Genomic DNA, 24,562 nt, shown 5'->3' with positions numbered 1-24,562 from the left:
ACCGCAGCGGCGGTGGCCGCCTCCGAGAACAACGGCGACGCCCCGCTGGCTGAACAGATATCTGGTGCGTGACCATCATTATTTATTGCACCCTTTTAAAGGGGTTATGCAGACAAAACACAGGTTTGGCTCATTCGGAAGATTGCCTCGTTAGAATCATACTCACACAACTTTTAATGCACACTGCTCTCAAATAAGCTGTATAATTAAGAAAAAAAGGAACTGCTATGCGACCCACTAGCTCATTTCCCACAACAGAACCCGTGATGTCATATGCACAGCTGTCGGTCAAAAACAAGGCGTCGGCAGACAACGGTCCGTGGCTGAGTATGGTAGCACCATCTTGCGCTTTTGATTGAGAGCAAACGTGCCGATTGCCGCTGACACAACGAACGCACGCGTGCTGTTCAGCGGTAGCCGGCTATAGTAGCTGTAGCCCAAGCCAAAGCGAAGACATGTTGTGAGTTACCAGTTGTCGCCCCCTGGTGCTGTCGCTGCGAGGTTGCCTTCGTGGACGGCCACCTGTAGCACAGTCTTTTATGTAAACAGATATGGCGGCGGCCATGCTAGCATGCTCTGGCAGAAGTTTAGACCCTTTGAGTACGAAAAAAAAAATGCATTTAAGCACGTCTTGGACACTGTTAGCCTCAAATGGGTAACTAAAAGGCCGACCAGACTCGCAGCAAATTTCGTTTGTGCTTGCGTTAAGATTGGGCGTTCAAACACATTTCATTGCCGTGAGATATGAAATACATAGGCTTCTGCAGGCGTTCGCCGGGGATTCGAAAATATTTCATTGCAGCGGGAATTTCGTACTCGCAATATTTCGTTATCGCAGCGTTTGACTGTGTTTGCACAATCTGACGAATAAAACAGCAATTTTTGATGCACTGTATCTCTGGAACACTTCGTTTAGATTGCCCGAGCCCTTGTCTTCTGCTTTATGGTTGCATTTTTTATCGTCTCAAAAGCACACCAATGGCGGGAAAAAATGCCGGTGAAACGAAAGAAATGACAGCTTTTAAAGCACGGTTGGCTCTCTGGGCGGGTTCACCGACACTGCATACCTGCCAACCTGGGGATTTTGAAAATTGGGAGGTTCACAGCGGGGGGGAAGGGGGGGGGGGTTTAAATGCAGCGCATGCGATTTCTAGTCTACATACAAGACTCATCTTTCGTTTTTAACTACCGTATTTATTCGAATCTAGGCCGGCCCCGATTCTAAGCTGACCCCCAAAAGTCCGAAGCCACGAAAAAAAAAAAACTTAAAGAAAACACGTTTATTGAACATGAAGATGCAGTTCTCATTCTGAGTCATCATCGCTGCTAGCCTCTGAATGCCATCCTCGTTGCGGCGCACGCAAATAACCTCTCCCGTTGCGTCCTCCAACGATGGACATTTTTTTTCATCCACGCCGAAGTCCCGCCCGGCTTGAATGTTCGACGACAACTCCGCAGCTAAAACAACTTTTCTTTTAAAAGCGGCACTATAATGGCACCGCTAAGTGGCTACTGGCTCGTCTAGTAATGGCTACAATATACTTTCTTTTCTGGGTGGCGCTAGCTGCACGCCACTTCCCTCAATTTCACTTGGAAATTGGCGCGTTTCAAAATCCTCAAATCGAAGCCGACCCTGGAGTGTGATATATCAGTATTTCAAAAAAAAAAACTATCGGCTTAGATTCGAATAAATACGGTAGGTTTTACTTAACGTTTAACACAACATTTAACAATGTTTAACACGTTTAACACAACAGCTTACTTTCAACCCGCCCACATTCCTCTACGTAGTAGGTTGCCACGACAGGCTAAAGCTGCCAAGAGGTGTCGTTGCTGCGGTCAACTGCAGGCGCGAAAACACGACACGACACTTCAGGCTTTCCACCATTGCACCTTGCGCCTCTGTAGCCATTTAACCGACAATGGCAGTTGTCTTCATTCTGCTGCACCCGTAGCGCTTCGCCTCTTGGCACTTGGGAAACATCTTGCGCAGAAGTGGCCCAATGTGATCACTCACACTGAGCGGCCAATTGTGCTCGATAAGAAATCCACTGAAAAGGCACTCCACACGCACAACACTGTCTTCATTGCTGTTGCCAAATAAGTTGCTCACAGTCCTCTGCTTCTCAGCAGCACGAAGGAGTCTCCTTTACCGCCGTGGGCCACGCTCGCGTCGCATGCACAAGTCACGCAAAATCCGAACTGTTCGCCTTTCCTGGACGGCACGAAACACGGGAATTCTGAAGTACAACACTTCGAGAAACATCGTAAATACTTCTTCTTGGGTTTCGACGACACCATCATGTCAAGAGAGCTGTGAAAAGCAGAATGTTACTACGTTCAGTCCTCAACACATTGTCCCGACCACGTGTGAACAAAGTTAAGCTTGTACTCTCCGTGCTCACAAACGGCTTGGATTCCCATCTGACTTCGGCTAGCTACGCAGCTCATGATGGCAATCGCAATGCAGCTGTGCTGCATAATGCTGTTTTTTTTTTTTTTTTGAGAGGGGGGTTGGGATTGTTTATTGGGAGATTAATGGCTGTGCCCATACAATCGGGAGAATAGATAAGAAATCGGGAGTCTCCCGGGTAAATCGGGCGAGTTGGCAGGTATGCACTGCCTTCTCAATCGCTGGGTGAAGCGCCCGCTGCATTGGTCAGGCGCTTTGTACGCTTCGTCGATCTTCTCCCTGGTTTAGGTTACACGGAAGGCAGGGTTACCGGTTAGTGCTTTTATCTGTTGCAGTACTTAACAGTAGTGACATCATTGCGGTGGTAATGCTGTAAAGCATGCACCAGACTACAGGAAGTTGCGCGGTACGAAAGGCGGAGGTTATCGAAAACACGGTGCCCTCTATCGGGGTTCGTGAAGTGAATTTTTGGACTTGTTGCGGTTCTATTTAACGCTGAGTTATTGCTGTTTGACAGCAAGCTTGCGAGCCATGGAATTGGTACGATCGATACGCCAAAAGTTGCGGCGCAGGCTGCACTGTCGCGAGGTGTTTTGTGCAGCGCCCGATAGCAGGACTGGTTGCTATTTCACGCGAGTAATAATAATTTATGTATGTGAAGTGAAATTTAATGCCAGAGGCGAGGTGGCTAAACATTGCAACGTTAGTCAAATTACGATCAAACTAAAATAATGGGAGGACTGCAACGACCGTTGCCTTGCTTCGTGCAACTTTATCTGAGGCTCTGCTCTCGCTCGCACAATGCAGTCTGGGATTACAAAAATAATAATTTTAGCATTCAAATTGTAATAAAAACATCTTAAGATGGCAGCTTTTCTTAATTTGATCATTTTACTGGCTTTCTGCATTGTCGATGCTCACAGCCTCAATAAAATTTAAGAAGTTTGTCAGAATGTACTGCGTGCAGCTCATACATTGTGATAATTTGTAAAAAAAAAACTTTCTTCAAAGGCTGTTTCAACGTGGTGCATTTTCTGAACTTAATAAAAAGTGTACTTCCCACCCCCCAAATGCTCCAAATTTGATTTTTTAGGCTCCTGAAATGATGTAATAAATGAAATGTTAACTGCTCCAAATCGAGGTTACTCTGCTCCAAATTCTAGATTTTGCTGCTCCAGAAGCTGCTCCCAAACCTGTTGCAGCTGTCGTGCCCCCTGCTGATAGCAAACCCTTTGGTATCGCAAACGCAATTTGGGGTGAAAAAAAAAAAAAAAATCCGGCTCGCATTCTTATCACGTTGTCCCTGGGGCCATAAGCCCGGCTTTTTCCCTTCCTGTGGAATCAGTTCTTCTAGATGAGCCTCTAGTGAGCTACCAAGGTCTAGTTCTTTCGAATAGAACAGAGTTGTAATCACTCTTCATGGCCCCCTTAAGATGGAGGCAAAAAGTGAAAACGTCCAGGTTTTGAGATTTTGGCACACGTTACAGTAAAGCCCTCCACTGCAGTGTGCCTCTCATCCCTGGTGTAGCTTCGACGCAGTAAACACCATAACCCCAGCCAGGCAATTGACTGCCTCCTGTGATTTGCGGAGTTGTGAACGCTATCTAATTACCTTACCAGACTAAAATCTAGAATGTACAAGCCGTGTTCTCAGCTCTTCCAGCCGATTTACATGCGTTTTTTAACGAGAAAGGAGTGTATTGAAATTTGCCACTTCCCATGAGCGGTTCACCCGGTTGGTTTACCAATGTCAGCTCTATGCTCTACTAAGTCCACAGGGCTGAATTTAACTGTGTTAAACCTACGCAACCTGTGTATGAACAAACAAAAAGCCAATATTAACTTGTAATCGGTCAAGCAAGGCTTCAAGCACACGTTAGGGCTACCGCCGAATGCCGGCTATGAGATGATATGAAAAGGTGCTTATTTGTATTGCAGTGTTTCCTTTGATGTGCAGTTTCGAGCCACTGCTGCAGCGGGTCATAAAAACCCCAAAACAGATTTTGAATTCAGGGTGTGATGAAATACCTAAAGTGGGATACGAAATATATACAGTAAAAAGTTGCTACTCCATTCCATTCGTTGTAAACTTAAAAGAAAAACGGTATTAACGTTGTTAACCTGCATATCCAAAAGTGTTGGTGAAGAAAAGGCCCTCACGTCTACCGCCTCGGTAGTCACATGGCATTAACATCTTGTAGCGTCGTGCATAAAAGAAGAAAACTAGTGAGCAGATCAAATTGAGGGTTTCACAGACATGTTTATCTGTACGGCAGCGGCCATTTCTTCTGACGGGAGGCGGAGGCAAGACTACAGCAAACGAATATTCCCACGTGGCCTAAAATGATGTGCCTCAATAAGCCCAACTACTATGTAGCATTGACCCTTGAAGCTCAACTTTTAATGTGAACTTTTTTAGTTGTACTGTGCGAAAGCCAGAACGTGTTTCCTTTAAATTTTTTATTCTTTGGCTAGCACCTTCAAATCTGTTCGGCAAGTTAAGTAATGCAAACAGTGGGAATGTCTTTTCATTGAACATTGTACCATGGAAACAGTATGCAGTAAGTGTCCGCTGTATCAATGACGTTTATGTGTTCCCTTCCCCCTATTCTGTATTTCTGCAGATGCAATCTCAGTGGGCGGCTTGTCATCACTGCCGCCCCGAGCCGAAAACGAGCCGCAGAAAGCCAGCAAACGGAACCGCGGCCGTTTCCGTGGACCCCGGATGGCACCCGTCATCTAGGAACCGCCGTACCGGCGTTGATACCACCCGGTTTTTACACAAGCTGACCTTTAATTAGCACGTACTTAAAAGGAAAAAAAAAAAACAAGCAGCCTGCCCTTACCCCCTCCCCCACCCCCAACTTCCACCCCCATCACCCATTGCCTGCTAGAAGTAATTTCGGTTTTAAACCGGTTTCCTTTTTTTAAATTAAGATCGCTAATACCCATTTTCTCCGTACAGGAGTGTAAATGCGATTTCACAAACGGCCGCTAGAGGCTGTGTTCTAAGATGCGTCTCGTTACATGCTGTATGTTTCGCTTAAAAACCCGGCTTGCTCGTTTGACGAAAAAGACTATTAGCGGCTCCCGTATCTCAACGTTCCACCGTCAAGCCGAATGTTCATGTGTCTCCAACTCACCTCTCCCCACCCCCAGCCCTTGTCACATGATGCCAACTGAGTGTTGTTTTTGTAAATTTACATTTTTTTTTCTTCTTTAAACTAAATTAAATTACCCGAACGCATTAATCCCATCGCCAGGATAGGAAGACTTGTTCCTCGTGAACTCCACTGCACAAATTAGTTCATATCTCATTTCGGCGTTTCATTTTCGTTTTTAATTCATTTGTTCGACTAAGATGGCGTTCAGCTCTGGCGAGTGACGAAGGTGGCATCGTTCGGTGTCTATGCTTAAACTGCGTTTAATGAAATTTGCAACAGAATGCAGCCTGTGGGCTCATAGCTGCCTTCCCCCTCCCCTTGCCCTTTTTTTTTTCTCTTCGTTTGCTCTGATGAAAAATGTCGAGTGTTTACAATCATTCAGTTCGCCCCACGTGGTGCGCGACCATTGTTTGACCAACCTCTACCCGACTGACTAACTGGACTGTTTTTGTTTTTTCCGTGCACAGTTGCTTTTTTGTTGCTGCGATCGCCAATGTGTTGTGTTAATTTGCGCTTAAGCTTTAGCCGATCTTGTTATAGCAGTTACACCTCAGTGTTTAAAAATATTTGTATTTTTTGTATCCTCCGCTGTTTGTTGACTTCCCGTTCACAGGTTTTGCTTCGGCGAGTTTGTGACATTTGGCAGTTTTAAATTACTACGTTACTTTAGTCGTGGCAATGGTGGTTTGAATTATGTGACACGGCATGGCCGATTTGTCATGTCACTGCACTGATGTGATGTGGCGAATGCTTGCTTGCAGGTTCCGGTAACAGCTTGTCGATAATTTTGTGGATGATAAAGACTTTTGAGCCGTTATAACGATCTTAACTTTGCAGGTTAAACATTTCACCTAGTGTGGTGTGGTCAACGAGTTATGATCATGTGTGGGCGAGTGAGAAATATACAGTAATGACTGAACGACTGTTACACAACACCGCACTCTCAGAGATTGATAGAGAAGTGTTTGTGAAGAGTGCAACCTCTCTTTCCTCTTAAAGATAGCCTTAATTTGCTTATCTGAGGTGTCCATTAGGGAATGAGGAAGCGATTTTATCATCAGAGATTGGGGGATGTATCTCGTGGGAGAGTTTGTATTGTTTATTTGATCATTTCATTGGAGAGTTCAAAAGAACACTTTCATACGATAAGAATGGCACAATGCTGGCAGTAGGAATGTCCGTACAAATCTAAAGGCATAGAAATTATGCTCGAGAGGAGGAGGCCTGGACACGGGGCGTCAACTTTGAAAAAATTTGCTCTCTCCCTGTTTCCGCTAAAATTTCATTTTTGAAATTTTTGCCAAATACTGCTACATGTACAAAGAGAGCAATAACACTAGTGCCATACCTCACAATTTTGAAAAAAAATTTTCGCAGGTTGCTTTGCGAAAATGCAACTTCATCAGATAAACACATAGTACAGCATTGCGTTAAATGTATAAAATTGTACTAATTCACCAACAATTATTTGATCTCTACTTGTGCATACCTAGCTGAAATGTAACTTCAGCATATCGATATTGATTTTGGATTTCTCAGTCCTGAGTACCTGAAATTTGGTTAAAACCTTTCCTTTTGGTTTTGCAGAATTCTGAATGGCACAGAAGCTTGAAAGATGGTGCTAGCAGTTAGTGACCTCTTGCTTGTGAAAAAAAAAATTTTTGGCAATGTCTGTGATTGATCAAGTTACGCTTTCAAAAATGCCGCTCATTTTTACCTTCCCCCGTAATCCACAAATGGTGCCCAGTGATTTACTAGCAGTAATGTTACAATGTGGCACCTGGTACAAGATGCTATCCGTGCATCATGTCTTTGTTTTCGAACTGTACATGTTAGAACAAAAATATGTATTGCATATAAAGTTGTGTCAAGTGAAAGTGCTGGCTGCGGTTTCATCATTGCTAGCTCATTCTTCAAAACATGTTTTTAATAGAGTTTTAAAGATCGTAACACCACAATAATGCGTTTTTTTTTTTACATTGTCCAAACCACACCCATTGGCCCCATGCATAGTTTAGCATTCTTTAAGCATTTTAACTAGCCATCATGTTGTGGCAATCGTCGGTACATTGCGAGATTCTGTTATCACCTTATCATGAAGTTGCTTAAAAGAAAGTTGTGAACTTGGTTGTACAACTACTGCTTCTAACGCGTCCTCTTGTCTGCATGAAGGCATTGACGTTGCACTTTCAGATGTGGGAAACGTTATTTCAAAAAGGCAACACAATAAACGTTCAAGGTTCGACGAGTAGGGTTTACAGAGTCAGTGTGGTATGATGAGTTGTCGCATTCCTCTTGAACAACTCACAAATAGCACAGGCTCTGAATGTCGAGACAGGCTTTGATTTTTTTTTTTTTTTGCAACGTTTAGCTCAGAAAGGGAAAGACCCTGCTTATGTGATGCAAAAGTTAGGATTACGCTAAACCACGAGTTAGCTTTGCTAGCGCTTAAACCAAATTTTGCAAATTAGTAGCAAATGTTGGCTTCAATACAATTTGCTGATTTGCGAGGCTTTGGTGCTAAAATGCTGAAAAAAATAGGCCAAGCCGTTTGGCAGTCGGAGCAATTGACATTTTAAGATATAGTTCCGAAGTGGGCTTTTCCGCAGTCTTCATTTTAGCTTACGACACATTGCAGATACTCAAATTTGCTCTTCCGAGATTAAAAGTTAAAGCTGGTTTGCTTTAATTTATATTTGTTATGTGGCATTAACCCCTTTCTTTTTGTAATAGAGAACACTGCTGACATTAAGTACGTTTAATACAATTTAAAAGAAAACCAGAAATGTTATAGTATTCAGCTAAATTTATGGTTTTTAAATTTTGTATGCATATTTTTTCCATGCATCGGATTGAATTATAAATTAAATAACATTATGTGGAGTCGTGTGTTCATGGTCTGTGTTAGGTGACCCTGTCCTCTCAAGTGAACACGTACCAAGGTAAAATATAGAAAGAAAAGCCTACATGCTTACGAGCTTGGAAATGTACAGAACATGAATGTTGTCTGCTGGAAAGGTCTGCTGCCTCAATTGCAGCCTCCGTGCTACAAAAAGATGTCACTGCTTGCATATTTGTTTACGCAATTGTAGCTTCAACAAGATGCCGGAAACATATTTTATTAGACGTAAAGGTGAACAATTCTTTTGGCAGGTCGAAAAGTGATTTAACATTATATACACTTCCTATTAGTGTTCTTATTCAACCAGAGAAAAACAACTGCGTTCATTGTAAACACGTAAAAAACACCGGCCTTTTTATGCATGTAGCTCATGTTTTAATTTATGAGACTAGCCATGAAAAATTATTTCAAAGCTGTTGATTTGAACACCTTCATCATTTGTCTCCAGAGGACATACTTCGTTTAAAAATATTCACCATGCTATCAACAGAGCTGATGTCACAAACTTATTTGCGTACAAATTGCAAGTGGAACTGAACGTATAGTAGAATAAAACATTTCCAAAAACAGTTCAACTGTCTCACACACACACTTTGTGCTGTCTGTCTTGATGCTGTGGTGAAAACGATGATTGTAAACAGTCTTGATTCGGGAGTGAAAACGATGATTGTAGTCTGGCACGCAAGCGGTTTGCAAATCTGAGAGAATGCTCACTGCGGAAGATAGGTCAAGAAGGGCCATTCGACTCTTTTGAAACTGGCTGGGATGATTGTTTCAGCTTCTGGCTTTCTCGGGACTGTTGGCTCTTTTGAGGGCGTTTTTCTTGTTCTGTACTCTCTTGCTGCCTTTCTTGGGTTTGCAGGCACTCTGACGACTGTTGACTCTTTTTCGGGTCAGGAGGGCGTTTTTCTTGTTCCGTACTCTCTTCTTGCTGGCTTTCTGATGACTGTTGGCATTCTGGAGAGTCGGGAGGGCGTTTTTCTTGTTCTGTACTCTCTTGCTCGCTTTCTTGGGTTTGCAGGCTCTCTTGTGGGTCTGGTGGCACCTCTATTTCTTGGGCTACAATCTGCTCAGGGCTCTCTTCCACTCGCAAACCCTCTTGCTCCCTGACTTCCACAAACTGTTCGGAGCCCACCTGAGTGTGCAAACTCACAAGCTGTTCAACGACCATCTGCTCCAAGCTTTCCTGTAGCTGGGAAGAAGTCTGCACTTCTTCGACTTCCATGTGCTCTGCGCTGTCGCTCTTCTGAGGACTCTCCTCAGACTCTTGGTCTTTGGCTTCCATGTGCTCTGCGCTCACTCTCTTCTGCGGACTCTCCTCTTGCTCTTTTCCTTCGACTTCGAGAAGCCCCGCGCTCGCTCTTTTCGGCAGACTTTCCTCCTGCTCTTGGTTTCTCGTGTTCTTCTTTATTGCTTGCGTCCTGACTTGTGATTTCCTGTTGAGCAGCATTTTTCGCAGTGTCTTGCATGGTGTACATATTGCTCCTGTTAGGGTGAAAGCAGAGACAAGGCAGTTAGGAAAAGCTAGCAAAAGAGGTCGGTCTAATGCTAACTAAATGCGGTTTATTTATCCAAAGCTTGGTTTGTATACAGAAGGGTACACAAAAATGCACTGCATACATAGTACCATTTTGCTGCCCTGAAGTATCAAAAAGCATTGGGCTACACTGAGACCTTGAAGCACACAACATTAGCAGCCTGCTGAACCGCTTGACTTAGTCAATAGAACTCGAACACTTGCGGAGTTTTTGAGCAAAAAAAAAAAAAAGCAAGACAGGAACACCGAAAATGGTATTTTCAGTGTGCCACATAATGGCCATACGCAGTTCACCATATGGATGGTATTCACTGAAAAGTTTAGCTGTCAATTTCTTCGCTTGGCAACACTGGAAACTGCCTAAGACATGGCCGAAGTGCCACAGACCATAGAGTTTCCTACTAATATATACTAGAGGGAAATCTGTCGCTGCAGTTGCAGGCCGCCGTGGGCGGCGCCATTGCCGCTAGCGACGTTCCTCGCCTACTTGGCTTGGCTAACCATACGGCTTCTTTTTTGTCGCGAAGCCAAAATCAACGAAAAAGGGTAACATTTTTTTCTTGTTCATCGTACCTGAAGCTTCTAACTACTGACAAATTAACCTTTTTGGAGTTTCAATTTTATAATAACAAAACAAATTTTATGAACCATCTACGGTAATATTGGTCCTTTTTTGCAGCCAGAGCCAACTTTTCAGCCCGTTCATGAGCCATGCCAAGGACAAGTGGAACGCGCCTGCCGGGTACATGACGGAACGCTCGCTGAAGTGCGGCTCCCCTAGACAGTGGCGCCAGATTTCCCTCTAGTATATGTTAGTATAAAACTCTATGCCACAAACATGGTGTGGCTAATGCCACAGTGCTCACACGGCACAGAAAAAAAAAAACACTGGCGTGCATCGTCTGCTCCGCTTCAACCCGATTCTGAATGGTAGTGTCAATAGAGATGTTATCAATCGCACTCACATTAGATCGGAGGCATTACTTTGCATTCGGTGGGGTAGAGTTTGGAACGTCTAACGCACGTTGTGTGCTTAGCACGGACAAGTACCGCCATCCCGCGGAGCCCGCCGCAACCAGCGACGGCGCGCTCACATGGTTGCCTGCATGCGTGCCTCGCCAGTGAATACAACCTACAGTTATGTGCCAATTTTAATGGCAAAGCTTTTATAAATATAAAACTCAGTGTGGGGGAAAAAACCACTATGACAGTGCCCCATAAAAGCACTAATGGAGCTGTGTGTTTTAACATGCACACAGATCCACTAGGATTAACTTTTCGTTCACAAAGCAACAAACTGCAAGGTTCGATTTCTTGCAAATCTGAGCCAGATGTTTCGCTACCGTGGCAAGTTTGAATGCGGCAATAGGAATACGATGAAAATTTCGCCTGTACCCAGTTATCAAAGAGACGCATGTTACCGTTGAACGTGTCACAGAAGTCTAGCCGCATACTGCCATAGACATCATCATACTGTGTACAACATGAAAACAAAACGAAGATTCAGAATTTCAAGAACAGCTGCTGAACAGATGTAGTAAAAGCAAAGCAGAAATGTTTCACGACCTGCACTACAGGCAACAAAAGTGGTAAGTAAAGGATACTTATGCATTTTGCATACTTGACGTGGATGAACACACAAAGCAGGTTTTACGAAACCCTCTACTACAAGAACGTTCTCCTTACGCTTGAAGACCAAGTGTACACAATGGTGGTAATACAGACAGTGCTGTATGCAACCAAAATTCTCCCTGCCGAAAAGTTTCGAACAAACCAAAAAATTTAAGAAAGGCCCCTGTTGAGTTTCTGGCGCTGCTAACAAATAAGGTGACAATTCGCAGTTCATGGTAGCAGTATCATTTCGTCAGAGCACTTATTAGATGCAGAGAATGTATGCACCGTTATCATTTGTATAGATAAGCCTGTCAAGCATTCCAGCACCAGCCAAGTCGACAGCTATCTGAAAAAAGTACTTCACGTTGGTGCATAAATGTAGACAACGTTATTGAACTCCCTTGTTTCCTTGTTTAAAGCTAATGTGCATAGCTAGGACAGTTGTTGAACTTTTAAAGATGGTACGAACTGCCCGCAGCATTGTGTTGTGAGCAAGAGTTGGTTGGCAGAGAGCGATTTTCACGGATTAAAGATTTGAAATGCCACGTCTGCTTCTATTTAAAGGAGCCATGAAGAGAAAACACAAGTTTGGTTCATTCAAAAGATTGTCTCGTTAGAATCATACTGACACCACTTTTAACGTAAACTTCGCTCAAATAAGCTACATAATTAGGAAAAACGGGAATGGTCATGCGACCCACCAGCTCATTTCCCGCAACAGAACCTGTGATGTCACATGGGCTAAGCTCTGCGATTGGCGGAGGCTGGCAGAAGCAGACGCAAATTAGGTAGAGCTTACAAACTAGACGAACGAGCGATTTGCGCTTAAATTTAGGGCACATTCTTTACAAAGCAATAAGAATGATGGGACAAACAGTGGAAGTTACGAAAGCACATGTAAACATAGAAGTACTGATGCGTTCTGCTGTTCGTACTGCGCACAGCATGCTTTGGTTTAGCTGCACAGCACTACGGGGCTTGGGGTTGTCGCAGACGACACTGGCCGATTGACGCAAGCAACGGTGTCTTACGTGACCCCATTTGTCGAGCGAGCACTGTTTCAGGGAACGAATATTTTCTCCCAGAACAAAAACAAGCCAGGTTTAAATGCGGGCAAAAACAAACCAAACGCTTGCCACGGTATGGTGGCGCCATCTAGGTTACGGAACGTAAAGAAACGCGGGAACAAACCAACACCGCTGTACAGGGTGGAGACAATTTTTGAACGGTCCCGTGCCGCCGCAATTGGGCCAACGGGCTCAACGCGTTATTCTTTTCGTTTCCCACGAGACCTAGCAACGCGAAACGGACAATATGATTCAAACTTCTTCAGTAAACCGCGTTGCGGCGATAATTTTAGCGTGGTTTTGACACAATGACTTGCTTCGGCGGCGAGCGAGCAACCGAACATGGCGGCGCCAGCGTTACGTGTCTCTACCCTGTACGGCGGATGCGTGAATGAAGGTACTCTAGGCTGCAGAGCGGTCGGTTCCTGTGATATCACTTGGGACCATGAAAACGCACGATTGAGCGGGAAAATCAAAATTTTAACCTAAACTGTTTAATTTCTCAGTGAATAAAACACCGTTTGTATCCGGACAAGCGCTGGGGGCACTATAAAACACGAAATCTTTCGAATAAAACCAACTTGCATTTTCTCTTCATGGCTCCTTTAAGGAAACGCTTCGAAACTTTAAGCACTTGTACTTAGCCTCAAAAGTGCCGTAATTCTTCTACTGCACTGAGAAATACTGACGTGTATGGAACGTTGTCCTAGCGGTAAGAAAATCAACACGTCCTTGTATTCGCCGCGAGCTCGACATGTAGGTGGTGACAGCGTCGCGCTGCTAGTGTGGATGCTCTGCTGAGCGGCCCGTAAGAATGTACACTGTGGGCGCGCTTCGTGCCTTTTTCCCGCCGTATGTGCGCACGAAAGGTGCAAACAAGAGTGGTATGCTGTAGTTCGGTTCCTCAACGTTCAATGTATAGCATGGAAGTGGCAGTCAGTTTTCATTACTACGCCAAAAAAAGCGACGACTCATCAGGAATCTCAGAATGGCCGTAATTGTGACAATGAACTTGTACGCTGTGGCTCATAGCAAGCTCAATCTTTCCAGACTATGGCTTTGAGCCTTCAATAAAAGCATAAATAGAAACAAATCAGGAAGCCTCGATCTCTGAAATTCAGTTTACAAAGGCAATCTCAATCGCTTTCACTGGTAGCATGACGCATTCTTGCATTTGTGGGATTCCCTGAAATGGTAACACTACTTAACTGCCCCGAAATTCTTTCTAAGAGCTTACGATATATTTTGTGTGTTCAAAAGGCAACATAAAATTACTGAATTTCGATCAGCGCAGAGATATAAATGTAACCGCTCTAACGGGTCTTTTAAATGAAATTTTAACGACTCTGAAGGAAGGTTTGATGAATAACGGTTTCGGATCACTTATTTACGGCTTTCGTCGCAAGTGAACGTGCGAATTGAATTGTCAACGCACGCACTACAATCAACATCTCATGTTTAGCTAGGTTTTCGCGAAGTGACAAGCAGGTTTACGGTGTGCAAACCAAGCTTCTGGGACCTCACAGTGAGCACAAATTTTCTGTTACGGCTGCTCTGCTGACCATTTGTGTTCCTTTTAAAATCTAACAGGTGCCTGCAACAGCGAGATGTGTTTGCATTCTTGCGTATAAATGTCGCTTATGAACCCTAAAGATGGCAATAAATGAAGTTGCGCTGTTGCAGATGTAGTAAAACATTTCCTTTTTATTTCTCGTTGCGAATCAGCGCAACGACTTCCCAGTAACTACTTTGTTTTGTATACTGAATATCACCTTTGTCTTGGCATTTAATTCTTGAGGATTGGTTAAACAATAAAATTCTGTGCATTTAGTTTTTTTTTTTTTTCGGGAAGGGGGGGCGGGGGTCCTGCCAATGTTGCAAGAGCAGCGAGAAGAGAACGCATGTAAAGCGAAAAGCCAATCATGGGAACAGGTTAAGCGCCAGGCACAACTGGAGGAAGTAAAACAGACAGGAAGTAAACGCCCCTTTCCTGTCTGTTTTACTTCCTCCAGTTGTGCCTGGCACTTAACCTGTTCCCATGATGAAGTACCAACTAGCTCGCATCGACACACGAAAAGCCAAACTGTGGTTATCAGTATTACTTACAATCGAAACTACACTAGGCGTCGTGTTCTGTAGCGGTGAAAAAGCAGTACGTATTTTCAAAACTGATTAACCCCCCTTTGGTCCGGGATTGTCCAGGAATTGTGGCTCGCCTTTTTCAAAATTGTATTGAAAGCAAGCATTGTGGGAAAAAATTAAAAAAAAAACAGCGATTCATGGCACACACCCCTCACACATGTGGGCAACAACGTGCATTATATTACGCGTTTTCTCGTCTTTCTTTAAACTTAGGTCCACCGTAAGAGGTTCTGAGTGAGACACGTTTCTGGACAAGGTGATTCATGTGGGATTTGAAAAAGATATATATGACAATGACACACGAAATGCCACATGACAGACGCGAACTCACAACTGCTTAATTTTACCTAAAAATCCTCCCTAAATACTCTTGCGCATCCATAGAAACGCATTTTAAATAATACGTAAAATTAGCAACTCGATGCAGTTGAATAAATGTTTATTCCTCCTCCTCAGTATAAACAACGACTGTCCAAAAATGGTATTTATTTTAGAAAAGGTACGGGAAGAATTCGATCACACAGGCGCTTGCGTGTGTAAAATACGTGTCCGGTAATGTATGGGCGATAGCGCACGGGTCGTGTGCAGTGTAAATGTTTTTGTTTGTTTCTTCTTTCTATAAAGACACAGCGCAATTTTACAAGGGTGTGGAGTTTGCACGCGTACGCACAGGTCTTGTCGCTTCTTACCCGTTTCGCGTACTAAACTTTTATCCTTTAAATAATCACCACGCCACCTTCAAAAAGCACCCTTCGACGTTCCCGAAATGGCCGACGACTGCACTCAACAATACGAAAAGTGCAATGTCTGGAAGCAATGTTTATAACACGTTTCACACTCAAGCGGTGACCAGGGCGAAGATGTTTCGTGGAATTAAACCAGCGCATTAACCCGCAACGGCCGCTGATTATTGCGTTTCTAGAGGAAATGCGCAAGCAGAGGTAACTATGCCATTGTTTACTGCCAAACGACCACACATATTGGTTGTTTTGTCGTGTGCAGCACGTGTCTTGCGCCGCACGCAACGTGAAAAAGCAGACGACGCGAGAGTGCCATCCACACTAGGAGCGGTTCGTCCCGCCGCCGCCAGGGGCCGACTGTGTTCGCGCTCGGGGCGAATACCGCTTGTTTGTAGGCAGTGTGGTTGCTGGAAGTGGGCATTTGTGCTTCTCGCCTTCACAAAAAAAAACTTTACCGTCCCTTCATAAAGAAAGTTAGGAAAAGCACGAAAGCTTTTTCACATTAAAACTGTGTCAAAACCTTCACTAAAAGTGCGTCCGACCTTCATTGAAAGTGCATCTACTCGATCATCAAACCTTGAAATACCAAATCGCAAACGAAGAACGCACCCATGCGACGCTTTTTGCGCACTAGGTAAAGACATCTACAAACGATCTAAATGTATACCGATACGTGGTTTATGAGATAAAGGTGTACTATTGTACTCCTACTTAATGATTGATGCACGCATTGTCTTATTTACAACCGTTCCTTTTTCGCGATTTTCAAGTCACCGTTTTGACACAATGGAAGGCCAGTTTCACGCACCTTCCGTGTGCCCAGAGACTACCTCTGCTATTCGGTCGACCAACTGGTCTATGGGGAAATGCATTAGTTTTCTGACAGGACGGCATCGGTCCCACTAACAAAGCTTTCGCTTTAAAAAGGCAGCGAGTGCGGTACGCCCGCTTCGAAACAACACGACTTCAACGAAATTACCTTCAGCAGCGACATTCCTCTCACAGTCCAAGCTGAAGATGGTGCCTTCTTCGTTCTTGCCCATTTTCTCCTTACAGCGAGTCGAAATCACTGTCGAAACCTCCGCGAACTCGGGCGCTGACATCGTTCCTTTACAGGTGTGAGTGGTGTGGGCGTCTTGCACGATCGCCTCGGCTTCCTTGAGCGACGAAATAATCGCTCGACAGCAGAGCACGCCGTCGAAGAAGGCCTCCGCCACCACATCGGGTCCCTCGACCGTCGAGAAGCTCACGCACTTTGGGTGCGAGATTTCTATCCTGTCGCCGGTCGTTTTAATCACCGACGTGACGTAGACCACCCTAACCGTTTCCAGGGTGTGTATCCGAGACCAGCCTTGCGAGGGAAGGCCGAGATTGTTCTTCAAGTAATCTATCGTCAACGGGCCGTCTTCAACAGTCTTCGGAGTATCGCAGGGTGTGACAGTATCGACAGTATCGCAGGGAGTGACTTCCTCTTCGCACGTCTCCACAACAGTCTGCTTCCGCTCGTACGTCCTGAGGTGGACCACGGTAGGCTGAGACGAACGAGCGTTTTGCGACGTCGAATCGGTCAAAAAACGCCGGTTCGGGGACGATCGGGGGTTCGGTAGCTCGCCGTAGGTTTTCTTTGGTTTCTTGGACGGCGGATAGCCTGTCAGCGTCGTTGGCTGTCTTCCCTTCGTCGGCCTCGGCTTGGAGACTTTTTTGGAAAGATAGCCAGGCAAATCGGGCAACAGCGTCGGCACTGCACCTGGCGCAAGAGACGGCTTTCCACGCGGGATTCGGACTTCGGCGCCATTTATGACGTGCACGTAGTCGCGCAGGATAAACCGCGGCTCGAAGTGGCGTTCGCAGACCGAGGAACGCACGGTGAGGGGTCTGTCCAACCGTCGCAAGTTGTGTTCCCACTGTTTCCTCAGTTCGGCGTCTTTGGGGGCCGAGAACAGGGATGCCTTGGGGGCCCCGGCGTAGCCCGTCCGACAGCCGGGAGCAAAGCAGAAGTTTTGCTTGCACAGTTTCCTGGCAGTGTTGGACATGTCGCCGCCACGAAAGTCGCGAAACGGAATTGTCGTTCGCGTTACTGCATTTGAAGGCGCCTCGAAGTGACACACTGACACAATGACAATTAGAGCATCCGAACGCACAGTTGTGGTAGTTGCGGTTGTGGCTCCGTTGTTCGATTGATTTGTTTGTCGACTGTGGCTTGTGGCTCGCTTTGGATGGTTATCAAAATGAGATTCAGTTTCGTTTCGCCAACGCGTAAACCATGAAGTAAAAGTTAAACTATTACTTCTTTCATAAATAGGTTTTTACATGTTTTGTGCTTTCCAGCTATGTTCCAATCCTTACGGATTGATTTCTGCTCTTTTGCCGCTATAGGTAGCGCAGTGGCTGTAGCCGGGGAAACTGGCGGGGGATTTGGACGAAGGGGATGTCGCCAAGGGTCGGCTTTTGATTGAGCTACTGAAGATTTAATAGTTTGCTGTCTTATGCTCACGTAATTAGTACCGACCTAAAACCACCAGCAAACCGCCCTCTTTTCGCTGTTAAACTCGTACAGATTTGTGTCTACGCAGAGCCGTTGACCTGGATCACCACTGCACGTGCTTCGTTTTGTTGCTATTTTTTCTTGGCTGCTGTGTCCTAAACGGTTGTTTTCATTCTGTAGTTCTTTGATTCGAGGATATCCCGGAATTTATTTTCGTTATGGTGAAGGTAAGGCGCGCAGTCCTGGCTATAACAGCGACGAATTGAGCCAAGGCGTCTCGTTTCACTGCTTCCAGTACGTGAAGCCGTGGACGCAAGAAAAACGGGATAAATGCGCTGGGCTTTCTGATTGAACTTCGTCGCCTAGTGTGTTCTGTGCACTTCGGGAGGGCCTGCTTTGATGGAGGACCCCAAGTGTTGCAAGATGCGAGATACAAATGGCGCAGGCTTCGTCGCGGTGCTGTGCCAACCACCCGCGACGATGGGCAAAACAGCACTCGTGATCAAGTACCGTATTTTCGCGCCTATAATGCGCCCCTACATATAATCCGCGCCCCAACTTTCAGCCCGCCGGAAAACAAAAACAACAACAAAAAAATCCCTCGTATTGTCCGCACATTTGATACAGGAAAGGCTGCACCAAAGCTACTGCTCAAGCAACACATCACGTGCTATGCAGACAGAAAAAGCGTATATTTAGCAAGTAGAGTACACTGACTGCAAGGCGAAAGTCACAACTCACTCATAAAATTCAGTTAGAGTGCGCTCGTCCTTGTTTTTTTTTTTTTTTGTCCTTGTATGTTTTGTGCCTTTGCTGCCATTGAAGGATTAGTCAGTGTTACTGCGTAGAAGCTTCACGGCACAACGCGCATTGCCATGAAGCTGCACTAAAGGAGAGACCCCGCGTATTATTTATCCGCGCCCCTACTTTGCCACTGAAATTTCCGCATTTTTGGTGAGGGTTATACGGGTGAAAATACGGTGAGTACTGTTTTCTCGGAATATTGATTCCCGTGGGTGTCAACTGCTGCATATAAACGCCCGGGCTGCTCATTCAGCATCGTGTGGCGAAGCTAAAAACTTTTAACACGGCTCGGTTAAAGCTTTCCACTCTGAAATGGTCCGCCTAAGTTCCCCCTAGTGCCTCGCAGTGTGTCTAGTTTGATAGAAAAAAAAAGCCAGTATATCAGAGTAATACCGTGAACGAGGCGCCCGCAACATTCACTGCTAGGCAATTGGGTTGCGTACTACGTCAGTCTGTGAGTCAATGAACTTAATGGGCTGCTGGTTACCTGCCAATAGATATTAGTAGTTAGTGAGATCACTGTACCACTGATTATTGTGCGTAACATGCTATTAGTGCAGTCACTGAGTATGGCCACAGATGGGTTGGTCACTATATATGGGGTGACCCACCGATTGCCAGTGCTTCAGTAACCGAAAGCTAAGTAGGTAGCAGTTTGCCGTACATTTTTTAAGGCTCTTGAAAAGGCCTCTTCGTGTGTGCGACGCTATATAGGATGCAAACACATTCTCAAACAGCACACACATGCTTTGCACAACCTTCTGCAAACGGACTCTTTTTATCCTGCTGTACGTGCAGCAAGATCACAAATCGTAGCTGTTGCGAGAGAGAGAGAACGCCTTTAATGAAAGCTGAAGAGGTCAGCCCCACTAACGGTAGGGCTTGCTACTCCAGATGGGGTGAATACAGTAAGGTGACAGCGAAAAATAGACAGTTGCGTGTTATGTTGAACACAGCCGGATGCTTAACACCATAGCGTTATTAGGTTCGTTGAGCGATTTTTCCAGCACACTAGGCATCTGCACCTGTCGTGCTCCTCAGGCGTCCGTGAAAACAATAGAGAGTTTTAGCAGTCCGTATGTTCCGTGTTGCACGTGGTTACCGTGTTGACCGGGACCCGTCTGGGTACTTGCGCATTCGACGCGGTAGGGGGATTAGTTCCACGGGCATGCCCTCGCCATGCTCGTGCATTCGTCACGGTGGGGTGCGCCTCCTCGCCCTTCGTCCTCGCCCTTCCGCGCGCGCAGGCGCAGTCGGGTCCCGATAATCACGGTAACTACGTAAACGATGGAACATACGGACTGCTAAAACTCTCTAATGTCATCCCCGCGAACCAGAAACAACGGCGACGGAGTGTGAATGGAGGAGGAGGCATGGCAGCAGGCTCGCCAACAACGATATGCAGTAAAAGCTCGTTAATTCAAAACTGGGTTAATTCAACCTTCCGGTTAATTCGAACTCACGCCCCGGTCCCGCACAGCGCTGTATATTTCAATGGGATAAAACTGCCGGTAATTCGAACGCGTCGATATCCAGAACGGTTAATTCGAACTATGATCCCCTGGTTTCCATCGCTCCTGGTAGAAGAAGTCGGCCCAGAGTGATTACAATGTGTTGCAGATCCATACCAAACCAAATTTACTAGAGATGCAAAACAACGAAGCAGAAAAACAACTAGGTGACGCGCGCGCTACGCTCCTGCAACAGCTTATTTCGCAACGCCAATGCTCCGGCGCATGCCATTATTATTTACGAAGCATTATTTACTAAATCACCCGCCACAATGAATGTAGTAGCGCCTAATCCGCGATAACGAGTCCAGAGGTGGCCTCTTTGTGCTCTGCCCGCGCAGTGTGGCGCGATTATTCGAATTCCGCTTCATTCGGACAATTTTACGGTGCCCTTCGAGTTCTAATTAAAGAGCTTTTACTGTAACAGTGTAACAAAAGCGGATACGTGTTTTCAGCCCTCGTTGCGTGCATAGTCGGGTGCGTTCTCCAGAATTCTGTATTTTCGCTGATGAGTCATTGTTTTCGTGTGCCGCTGTATACCGTTGCTGCTATAGCCTCGCCCTCTAATAGTTGATCTTCAGCGCTGGAGAGCTTCGATCGTGAATGCAGCAGCTCCATTACAGAATGCTCCCTCACCCACGAAGTAATGCCATTGCATCTGAAATGTTAAGACCTAAATGTAGATGTCCCGTGCAACATTTCTTTTTTCGATACTCTAGAAAAACATTGCAATTTATAGGGGAAGATAGTAGTGTCCCCCAAACTGTGCAGACTTTGATTACGGAATCGGTGCATTTGCATTTGTACTACGACAGTTCAGAACCTCGGTGCATGCATTTACTGTTGTTCTTTGTGCAAAATATACGCTGTGCGTTTTTTTTTTCCAAGATGACCTAAAGATAAATCTTGCCGAACGAATTAATATTACAGGATTGTCTAGAGAGTGAAACTACATAGCAGCTACTAGCATTCCGTCCGAACAAACTTTCACCCTGTGAAACTGATTTAGCCCTTCTTGTCTGCGCCGCGTTGTGGCCCAGCGGGAATGGATGCAGTCTTCTTGTTTTTCTATCGTTATTTGTGTAGGCTTCTTATCCTTTGTGGTTTTGTAGGCCTGGAATTGGCCGCTACCTCATGGAGGCCTTGCTTTGAATTTAGGTAGGTTGGTAGCACCCAATGATAAGATTGCACTTGTGAGTTGTGTGGGTATACGGTTAGACGTAACTCCGACGCATACAGTTGATTGATTGATTGTGGGGTTTAACGCGCCGACGCAACGCAGGCGATGAGGCGCGCCGTAGTGTAGGGCTCCGGATTAATTTTGACCACCTGGGGATCTTTAACGTGCGCCGAAATCTCGTACACACGGGCGTTTTTGCTTTTCGCCTCCATCAGAAAAGCGGCCGCCGCGGCCGGGAATCGAACCCGCGACCTCGTGCTCAGCAGCGTAACGCCTTAGCCACTGAGCCACCGCGGCGGGTTTGAACCCCCCACATCTTCGACAAGCTCTGGACGTTGTTCGGGCCGTGCATATCCTCCTCGAGCTCATCGAGTTTGCGAGCAAGATCATGCCGGACGTCTCGGGATCATAAAATTGGTCCTGAAGAGATGTGTGTTGTTTGGGGGTGTAATGCCTGTGCACCCCCGGTATAGCTTGTATTCACTGGCGAGGCACGCATGCAGGCAACCATGTGAGTGTGGCGTCACTGGTTACGTCGGGCTCCGCGGGATGGCGGTACTTGTCCGTGTTAAGCGCATGATTTCTGTTTGACATTCCTAACTACCCCACTGAACGCAAAGAAATGGCTCGACTCCAATGTGAGTGCAATTAATAACATCTCTGTTGACACTACCGTTCAGAATCGGGTTGAAGCGGAGCAGACGATGCATGCCACTGTTTTTTTTCTGTGCCGTGTGGGCACAGTGGCATTAGCCGCGCCATGTCCGTGCCGCTTCGGTAATGCCCGTGGCCGTTTACAGTGTTACCAAGCGGAGAAATTGACAGCTAAACTTTTCTGTGAATACCACCTATCGTAACGCAAAATATAGCGCATGTCGTTGCGTCGTGACTTCGCTTGTTCTCCTAGAGTTCCCCCAGTAGCCCTGCACGCTTTACCAATAATGTACCAAATTTCTCAGACCAAGATGGTACTGAAGCTTGCAAGTTCGGGTGAATACTTTCATGTTCAGGTCTCATTTCATACTTACTGCACATGAATAACGAAGCCGTTACAAGCGCCAGTGCAGACATCTGGCAAAAACATAAGTGCGACTGCGGTAATTTAATATAAGGGCCATTCATTCTCTCAAGTTCACCGGCTCATAAAAAAATGGCCGGTAAGCCATAAGGGACTGAACACCTATGTTCGGTTTAGAAGAACTAGCCCTTGGTAATTCGCTCAGCTCTATGATCCAGCCACGAAAGGCGTTAATTAAAGCGCAGCTTTTTACCTCTACCGCCCATAGGGTCTGTCGCGACCGTTGGTGTCAACAGAAAACTCCCGCAAACAAATAAAATAAGTTGCTGGCGCCATCAGGAATCGAACCTGGAATGAATAGATAAATGGAGCCAGAGCCCGCCTCACCGATTGAGCTACGAGCCCACGCGGAGACGGGGGAGACAGACGGTGCACTCACCGAGCCCATCTACGGGTTTACCCCCTGCGTCCTCGCAGAATTCCACGTGATAGCGTCACGCGACCTCTCGCGCCGCCGTGCGCTCCGCCCATGGCACGTGTAGCGGCTGTGTGCGCGCCTTGCGCATGTGCTAGGAGTTAAAACAATTAAAGGAAGCTCGCACCAACACATGACACTTATCTTCTCGTGAGATGGCATGAGTTGGTTTGAGCTTCCTTTAATTTTATAAAAAAAAAGGGTTTCCACTCATGTGCTTAACCAATACCACTCAACCAACCAACCACCGTTCATGAATCATGCACTGATTTAACCTTAGCAAATAATACCTCTTTGAAGTAATAAAGGGTGCGGTTAAGCGCTTTTAATTGTCCCTGGTTTCACTCTTTGTAAAGCCACGTGTGTGAGTTCAAGTGGCGTCGTATGGGTGATCGTTGTGGGTGTCGTTTACAGATTCGCTTTCCAGCCACCTTCACAGGGTGGACTGGCGCGTATTTTTTCTAACCGAGAAAAACGCAAGCAGTATTGAAAAGCTTTTGCATTTCTTGTTACAGTGACGTAACCCGAGGAGCGGGAGTGACGTAATGTGAGCCAACACTAAAACGTACTTATCAGTGTTAATTACACGTTAGCATGCAAGTGATACGATAATACGGAACTAGAGGCCGCACTGCAATCGCCCAGTCATGTTTCTTGGTGGTGGTCTAGGTTGGCACCCGCTAATCACGTGAACAAGATTCTCTGACGTCATAGATAAATCGTCGGAAAGTGGCTGAGGATTCGCCACTGCTTCATACGTTTTCTTTGCTATCATCTTGATTATTTGTTTGAAGTTTGAGATAAAATTGGTGTCATTGTTATCGGGACAAAGCCGTCTTTTTAAAAGGACTCTGCAACACTTCCTATGGAAAGGTTTCCCTCTGTCCTTCGCTTCTGGAAGCGCGGCGAGAGCTACAGCTAGCGCCAGCACGGAGCGGTACTGCGTGATTTGCTCGTCGCACCAGATACGTCTTCCGTTCTTGCTTTGCTTTTGGGGCTTGCTATCGAAGGCGTTCATTGCTTCAACAGATGGAAAGCCGCTACACCGCTGTAATGACGTAATTCCAGCGGTCGGAGAATGCCAAGACCGGGAAAGAGAGAGGAATCTTTTGTGCAAGTTTACAAGTTATCTGATAGGCACAGAGCAGTAATTTGTGGCCGCGGTACTTTGCGAGACCCTAACCTAAGTACTGGATGTGTTGGCTAAGTTCTGCAGGTATTTAAGATTTCGAAAAAAAATTGCAAAAGGTGTTGCAGGGTCCCTTTAATGAACCAAACTCGTATTTCGTCTTCATGGCTCCCCATATCGAAACCGAAGAAGCCTTCAGCAAACTCGAGTAGAGCGGTTCCAACGTCTGCGTCGGTTCGCGTAGCCACGACCGAAGCGGATCGAAAACGAACGAGACAGCATATCAGTAGCCGAGGACGGGGCTTAGCGTCGAGGCGCCAAACCAAACGCGCACGATTCGGTGAAGGGGCCCAGATTGGCTTAAGTGGGATCCATGTTTCC

The 24,562-nt window shown here is 45.8% G+C and overlaps 2 protein-coding genes across 3 annotated transcripts in view; one reads left to right on the top strand and one right to left on the bottom strand.

Moving 5' to 3' along the window:
• Positions 1–9,046, top strand: part of Gtpbp1 (GTP-binding protein 1) — a 35,159-nt gene extending 26,113 nt beyond the window's left edge. For both annotated transcript variants that reach the window (XM_077670897.1, XM_077670898.1), the window contains exon 12: positions 5,038–9,046. In XM_077670897.1, coding sequence (XP_077527023.1) covers positions 5,038–5,156 — 119 coding nt within the window. In that variant the 3' untranslated portion in view covers positions 5,157–9,046. The remainder of the gene's footprint in view (positions 1–5,037) is intronic.
• Positions 8,714–17,770, bottom strand: LOC144138551 (uncharacterized). The gene is made up of 2 exons (XM_077670899.1): positions 16,559–17,770; positions 8,714–9,964 (listed from the first exon to the last, which is right to left on the bottom strand). Exons 1-2 carry the CDS (start codon positions 17,610–17,612, stop codon positions 9,207–9,209), a joined length of 1,812 nt encoding a protein of 603 aa, XP_077527025.1. The 5' UTR covers positions 17,613–17,770; the 3' UTR covers positions 8,714–9,206.
• Between the last annotated feature and the right edge of the window lie 6,792 nt (positions 17,771–24,562).

The sequence above is a fragment of the Haemaphysalis longicornis genome, unplaced genomic scaffold (genome assembly GCF_048455015.1).
Source record: "Haemaphysalis longicornis isolate Haplotype H1 unplaced genomic scaffold, Haemaphysalis longicornis Haplotype H1 scaffold_5, whole genome shotgun sequence".
Taxonomy (NCBI): Eukaryota; Metazoa; Arthropoda; class Arachnida; order Ixodida; family Ixodidae; genus Haemaphysalis; species Haemaphysalis longicornis.
This window is presented reverse-complemented; position numbering and strand designations above follow the sequence as displayed.